The 7,464-nt window shown below is 42.5% G+C and overlaps 1 protein-coding gene across 1 annotated transcript; it reads left to right on the forward strand.

Moving 5' to 3' along the window:
* Nucleotides 1-1,004: 1,004 nt before the first annotated feature.
* Nucleotides 1,005-6,713, forward strand: ROR2 (receptor tyrosine kinase-like orphan receptor 2; the record flags this gene model as incomplete). The annotated part of the gene is made up of 3 exons (XM_009578581.1): nt 1,005-1,250; nt 2,910-3,112; nt 4,779-6,713. Coding segments are annotated over 3 exons (1,892 nt in total), but the record flags the coding sequence as incomplete, so codon positions are not given.
* Between the last annotated feature and the right edge of the window lie 751 nt (nt 6,714-7,464).

Here is a 7,464-nt window from a genome sequence, read left to right on the forward strand (position 1 = left end):
TGGCTGCCTGCCAGGTTAAACTACGACAATATCCACTGTCTGAACCCAAGCTAGGAGCAGGGATCATGGTGGGCATGGAAGACTAGCTGTGTGTTAGGAAGGCAATAATCTAGTACAGCTGAGAAGCAAAAATAACTAAGAAAACAATGACAGAGACAAATCAGCCAGGGAAGAGGTATCGAGCAAATGGAATGAGAATAAAAACAACAAAAAGTCTGGCGAAAGTTGTCCATGATCCTCAGAGCCAGCGGTGCTCCTCTGGTGGAACAGCTACGGCATGAGTACCCTGGGCGTTTGGAGGAAGGGCTTTGAGAGAGCTGGATTCCTGATGGCTGGGGAGGTGGACTCAGAAAAGTGGAGAAGGAAATGTTGCAAACATACAGAAAAATGCATGATTCAGTTCAGGTGATACGTATGGGAGACAAGCACTCAAAAAGTATGAAGAGAGGATAGCAGCAAAACAGAGAGAGAATAAAGATAGGAGTTCAGCAGATACAAAAGCGATGTATCTAAAGAGAAGAAAAGCCTGAATCCCTTCTTTCTAAGGAAGAAAAGAAGGAAAAAATGGCAAAAGGTGTTAGAAAATGCAGCACTAATTTCTCTAGGAAGTGAGCAGTTACTAGAAATAAAAGTGGCGGGAAGTTTGCGCCGTTGGCATCTGAAGACTTTTCCTGAAGTGAAACTCGTATCTTTAATTTAGTTAACTTATCTTGTCCTGTATCTAAAGGTCCATACATGCTCATTAGTATCAACTTGCATTCAAGTGTTGGTGTGTATAGCCGTAAAGCTGAGACACTCCAGGGCAGAATCCAGAAATAACTGGGTGTAAGAGAACAGATACTTGCAGAACTGAAATTTCAAAACCCACAGCTTTCGTTTAAATCCTGAAGTACCTAAATTCAAGTACTTTTTGCATACATGGTCTATGCACTTCAACCCATTTGGTCTTGCTGGCCCTTGATTGTTTTGTTATTTGCAACGTTTTTTCAAACCCTGTTTTACAGATCATCAGTGCTACAATGGTTCTGGAGCAGACTACAGAGGGACCGTCAGCGTTACCAAGTCTGGCCACACTTGCCAACTCTGGGACTCCCAGAGTCCCCACAGCCATGATCTGACAAGCACACAGTTTCCAGAGCTAGGTGGAGGACATGCGTATTGCCGAAATCCTGGAGGTCAGATGGATGGGCCCTGGTGTTTTACAAAGAATAAAAACGTACGCATGGAACTGTGTGACATACCTTCTTGTAGTATGTATTCTCTTTCTTTTTTCCCCTACTACTGTCCTGAATCCTGTGTAATTTTGAATGTTCCCTATTTTTACAAGTACAATTCACTTAAGAGGGTTATGCTTTCAAATGTTTCACTTGCTGTAATGTGTCACCCTTGTTTTGTGTTGTAGGCGTTTAATATTTTCTGGGGATCAGAGCTTGTAACTGAGATATTGTGACACTTTTTAATTACGTACCAGGTACTTAAGCAGAGATAATAATTAACGATACTGCTGCAGTTTGTATTCTAACTGGCCAAATGCCAGACTTGATGTACTTATCACCTGTATATGTGTTTGGTTTGCTCACATTACTCAATGGTATATTGCTTCCGCTCTGTAAGGCATCTTGCAGGCAGCAAGGATTTTCAGATCCTGTAGAGGGAGATGTAGCACCATGCTTGGTCGGAAGGAAGCCATGTGAAGTGCAGAAGCAGAGATGTCATAAAACAGATGATCCTATCAGAAAAGTCCTACACTGTCTGCTGGTGGCTCTGTACTGCACAACTTATAGCAAAAATAAGAAGCACAGCTCTCTCAGCTTAATAGCTTAATACTGTCCCACTCACTTCCCTGTATTGGTACAGCCTTCACTCTAGAGCTGTTACAGTGGCAACAGTCTTTGGACATGACAAAGCACCTTAATACTGTGCTTCATTAGGAAGAAAAGCATGTTTCCTGCAGCAACAGATGTATCATGGAAGCCATAAAAGTGGTTTTGTTACAGACTGCCTGGATATTTAAGAGTGCTCAAAATTGATATAAAATTTCTTAGTTACTTCACTTTTTTACAATAACATGATTTGACACTTATAATAAATTTCTACGTTGCATGTAACATGGTGAAAGATAACACTGGGATGTGGTTGTGGTGAAAGCAGTAGCCACAAATAGCAAAACCACGGATTGCAGAAAGCATCCCAGGCAGTTCCAATGAACGTTTTGGACATCATTATGCTTTTCTTAAGTCTCTAAGTATCAAGAAAAAAGCACTTTAGGATGGTTCCAGAACAGTCTTATTAAGTGCATTGATGGTTTTTTCATGTCCGTCTTGCTGTAAAATAAAAGCACTTTAATTCTATTAAGTACAGAACAAATAATATCTCTGCCAGTGAGAAGTGAGATTTATTTTATTCTGGGCAGAGGTGGTAAAAGTCGAGGTAAAAAGTGGGCAAAGTGCTGATGAAATGGGTGAAGCTGGGCGAGAAAGCCAGACTGCAATGTTGTGCTGCAGTTTATCACATTGAGCTCACTGCTTTATATACTGTGACGAAGACTATTCACTTGTTTTTTATCCCCTGAACAAGATAATGCAATGATACTCTGGTCTATGTCCTGCAGTTTCCGTAGGACTGGAAGCCTCAAAAATGAAGTGAAATAAACCATGTACTGTTAGAGTCAACACATTGAATGTGGGGCTTCTAGTTTATCTTCATACTGCTAGTTGCTATGTCCATTCAACCTTCTTTGAAATATTTAATGGAAAATTATGGAGACTTCTGTTTTCAAGCTATAGGAGTTTACTTTTTGTTTAAAATATAGTATTAATAATCATACCGCAGATTTTTTTTTCTTTGCTTTACTATCGAATGCATTAAAAATACTTGTTGTAAACAATGAACATTTCTGTGCCTGACAGGTCCACGTGACAACAGTAAAATGGGAATCCTGTACATTCTGGTTCCCAGCATAGCCATCCCTCTGGTTATCGCCTGCCTTTTCTTCCTGGTCTGTATGTGCAGAAACAAACAGAAGGCATCTGCTGCCGCACCACAGCGCCGCCAGCTGATGGCATCTCCTAGCCAGGACATGGAAATGCCACTCATTAATCAACACAAACAGGTATTTTTTCCAGAATTTGCTTGGCCACATATTTCCAAAGTGTTGTGATTTTCAGTGTCTCAGGTTGGCGATGTTCGAATTGAGCCGTGTTTGTAAGGGACCTAATTTTCATACTGTGCTGGCCATCTACTTCAGTGAAAACTAGGTCTTGCACTCGCTAGCTGTATCTGGGAATCCTGGCCTCTGGCAACAGCTTTCAGGACAAAGTATTTTATGACATTTGCCCTTACCTGTCAACCCCCATTCTGCCTGTTGTCTCAGTGGCTGGAAATGTTGTTATTTCTGATCCAGTCTTCAGCCTGCAGCTCATTTTTGCTCCTGGTAATGACGCGGCATGTTTGCTTGTTTAAAGCAGGATCCACGGTGGGGTTTCTTGTCTAATCTGTCGGCTCAGTCCGCTGGTATTCTGAACCATCACCAAGTGGGGAGCTGAGCCGGGGTACAACATGTTTCTAAGGCTGTGTATCACAAAGGACGGTGAAATAAAAATGGCTTTGAACTTCTGTCTTTGATCTCAGCTCCTGCATTCAATTTTCTGGGTCAACTAACTGATCTCCAGCTAAAAGCCTGTTCAGAGCTAATGTTGAATTTTTAATCACAGCATTTACAAGATGCAAGCTCTAAAAAACAATGCTCAATTTGGAACAATTGGCAACATCTGTTCAGGAAACTAGAATATTTGTAGGATACATGCACAAATTGTAACAAATTGCATTGATTTTGTGTGACAAGGGGGAGGTTTAATGGCTGAGTCTGGGCTGTGCTGGAAACTGTCTGGTCAAGTCCACAGTCTGTTGGCCACTAAAATCAGAGCTTGTTCCCAAATCACCTGTTAAAGCCTCTTTCCAGCCTGCCCTGCTCCCTCCTGCTGCGGTGCCCTGTGTATGAAGCTGTGCCAGCTGCATCTGGCTCGGTCGGGGACACCTCCAGCCCATGCTGGTCAGGATGGACCCATTAGATGACCATCACGAACTCCCTTGCTTTCCCTGCCAGCTGCAGGAGGGAGGCTCTGGGGGCTTCTCACTCTTGGCTTTGCCACCTTTTCCTTTATGTACCAGAGAGAAATTCCTTCTTCCTTCTGCTCCTCTTTCACCCCCCTCTTCATCAGAGCTAATGCGAGGTTTCTTAGCAGGGGTACTGTGTACTGTAGTGCAACAGAGAAAGGGCGTATCTGCTACCGCAGAACCGAAAGAGAGAGGTTTTGTTCTTCGTTCTGCTGGGAGGGATGTTTCAGTTCACCCCAAGGCTGCCACCTCCTCAGCCAGTGCCCACAGCTTTTCTGACAGATCTCCAGCGGGCACCTCTGGGCAGATCTATAGGGCAAGTGCAGCTGCAGTTAATAGACATCATTGTTTGCCAGATTTACTCTGAACAGATTATTCATTTAGCTTGCAGGAAATATGGCTGCTCCTTTTTAAAAATAATTACACTCATCATCTTGCAGCATAATTCAAATTACACTTCTGATAATAGTATAACTCATTTCAAGGTTAACTGTAAAATCAATATACTGTTGTAAATATACAAAAAGCTGAAAAGTTGTTTTGGCCAAATGCATTTTCCATTTGGAGCATCTAACTCCTGGGAACTTTCCGTTAGTGAGAGATTCTGTTGTTTAGAAAACATTGTGATTTTTCACTGACTTACTTGCTTTACTTCATTTCAGGCTAAACTTAAAGAAATCAATCTGTCCACTGTGCGGTTTATGGAGGAACTAGGAGAGGAGAGATTTGGCAAAGTCTACAAGGGGCATCTTTTTGGTACAGCACCAGGTGAACAGACACAAGCTGTTGCTATCAAGACACTTAAAGACAAAGCAGAACTGGCTCTTCGGGAGGAATTCAAACATGAGGCAATGATGAGATCACGATTACAGCACCCAAACATTGTTTGTTTGCTGGGAATAGTGACGAAGGAACAACCCATAAGCATGATTTTTAGTTATTGTTCCCACAGTGACCTCCATGAGTTCTTGGTGATGAGATCTCCCCATTCGGATGTTGGCAGCACTGACGATGACAAGACAGTAAAATCCACTCTGGAACCAGCAGACTTTTTCCACATTGTGACTCAGATAGCTGCAGGAATGGAATATCTTTCAAGCCACCACGTTGTCCACAAGGACTTGGCTACTAGAAATATACTGGTGTTTGATAAACTGAATGTGAAAATATCTGATTTAGGCCTTTTCAGGGAGGTTTACGCTGCTGATTACTACAAACTGATGGGAAATTCCCTTCTTCCTATCCGGTGGATGTCCCCTGAGGCTATTATGTATGGCAAGTTTTCTATTGATTCGGATATATGGTCATATGGAGTTGTGCTGTGGGAAGTTTTCAGCTATGGCCTGCAGCCTTACTGTGGTTATTCTAACCAGGATGTCATCGAGATGATCAGGAACCGACAGGTTTTGCCATGTCCTGATGACTGCCCCACATGGATATACACTTTGATGTTGGAGTGTTGGAATGAGTTTCCCAACAGAAGACCAAGATTTAAAGATATACACAACAGACTAAGAACATGGGGAAACCTTTCTAATTACAACAGCTCAGCGCAAACCTCTGGGGCAAGCAACACCACGCAAACAAGTTCTCTCAGCACAAGCCCTGTTAGCAATGTCAGCAATGCTAGGTACATTGGACCAAAGCAGAAAACTCCAGCTTTCCCTCAACCGCAGTTCATACAAATGAAAGGGCAGATGAGACCGATGGTCCCACCTCCTCAGCTCTACATTCCAGTCAATGGTTACCAGCCAATGCCTGCCTACGGTGCTTACTTGCCAAATTTTTACCCCGTCCAAATTCCAATGCAAATGGCTCCTCAGCAAATGCCTCCCCAGATCATTCCCAAACCAGGGTCCCACCACAGTGGAAGTGGATCCACCAGCACAGGCTACGTAACAACCGCTCCTTCCAATGCGTCGGTGGCTGACAGGGCTGCTCTGCTCTCAGAGGGCACGGATGACACGCACAACGGAACTGAAGACATCGCCCAGAATCCCGTCCAGGAGGAGGAGGAAGAGGAGGGCTCTGTGCCTGAAACAGAATTGCTGGGCGATAATGACACACTTCAGATGGACGAAGCAGAAATTCAATCAGAAGCCTAAGGAATTTGGCCTCATTACTAAGAATTTCACATCACTTCCATGCACGGAGACTGTAGATCCTTAGGCTTAAGAGCAGTGATTTTGATCTGACTAAAAGAAACAAAACTAAAAAACCTACACCCATGTAAAGTGCAGCAGTGATGATATACTGGGTTTATTGACCATTGCCACCATCACATTTTGCAAATATGATGGTAGAGAGTTGCTGGGTTTAATCTTTTTTACTGTCCTACAGTTCTTGAGGGAAGCTGCTTTTCAGTTATGTACTGTTGCTGTGCAACGTATTGCAGAGTAGCATTGCACATCATGTATATCATGATATGTGAGTGTAATGTTAGTGAATTATGCTTAAACCAGTAACACAAAAAGGAATTCAACTATGGTTGCAGGATTGTTCTGAGCATAAAGAAGTGCCCTGGATGTGATGGACAGCTTAGTTTATAGTATTTATCTCTTTGATATAATGGACATGAGATTGTTGTTTGCTTTTTGAGTCTGAAAAAATAACAAGTTGAGAATACTGATCCGTGTTTGTATTACGATAACCAGAAAAGTAAGGAAACTGAACATAAAATTGGCTGTGCTGAGTCAGACCGTGCGTCTGTCCAGCCCAGTAGCATGTCTCGAAAGGCCATCAATAATGTCTGCCCAGGGAAGACTGCAAGGGCAATTTCCCTTGTAGAATTTCCCCCAGCCTCCAGCAATTTGTGGCTTAGGGACTTCCCAAGCCAGAAGTGGAATTTTTTTCTGTTTAATAGCCCTCGATGGAATTTTCTACCATGAATTTATCCAAATGATTTTGAACACACATAAACTTAGAGCATCCACAACATCCTGTGGAATAACATGAGAGGAGAGAGGATGGCTTTCTTTCATCATTCCCAATGAATGACTGTGACAGAAGCTTCCAAATGAGATCGTCTGACTGCATTTGTGGATGAAAGTATTCCTTCTCTGCTGTGTATTTTCAGCAGCAAGCAGCCTTAATACACTGTTAACCAAAAATGGGGATATTGTAGGGGATATTGTAGGTGTGCACTAACTTAACAATCCAACTTTAATTGCATATTGGTTATCAAGTATAGAAAAGGGCTCCACATGTATGTTCCTACATTGTAAAAGTGTTGGGTTTTGTGCGGGGTTATACACTTACTTGATTTACCGCAATTACTGCTGGATTGCATGTGAAACCATGTTTTTTCCTGCCTCTTTAGTGAAGATTAATCTTTGAACTTTAGAAGAC

Source organism: Fulmarus glacialis, unplaced genomic scaffold (assembly GCF_000690835.1).
Source record: "Fulmarus glacialis isolate BGI_N327 unplaced genomic scaffold, ASM69083v1 scaffold46535, whole genome shotgun sequence".
In the NCBI taxonomy this organism is placed as follows: domain Eukaryota; kingdom Metazoa; phylum Chordata; class Aves; order Procellariiformes; family Procellariidae; genus Fulmarus; species Fulmarus glacialis.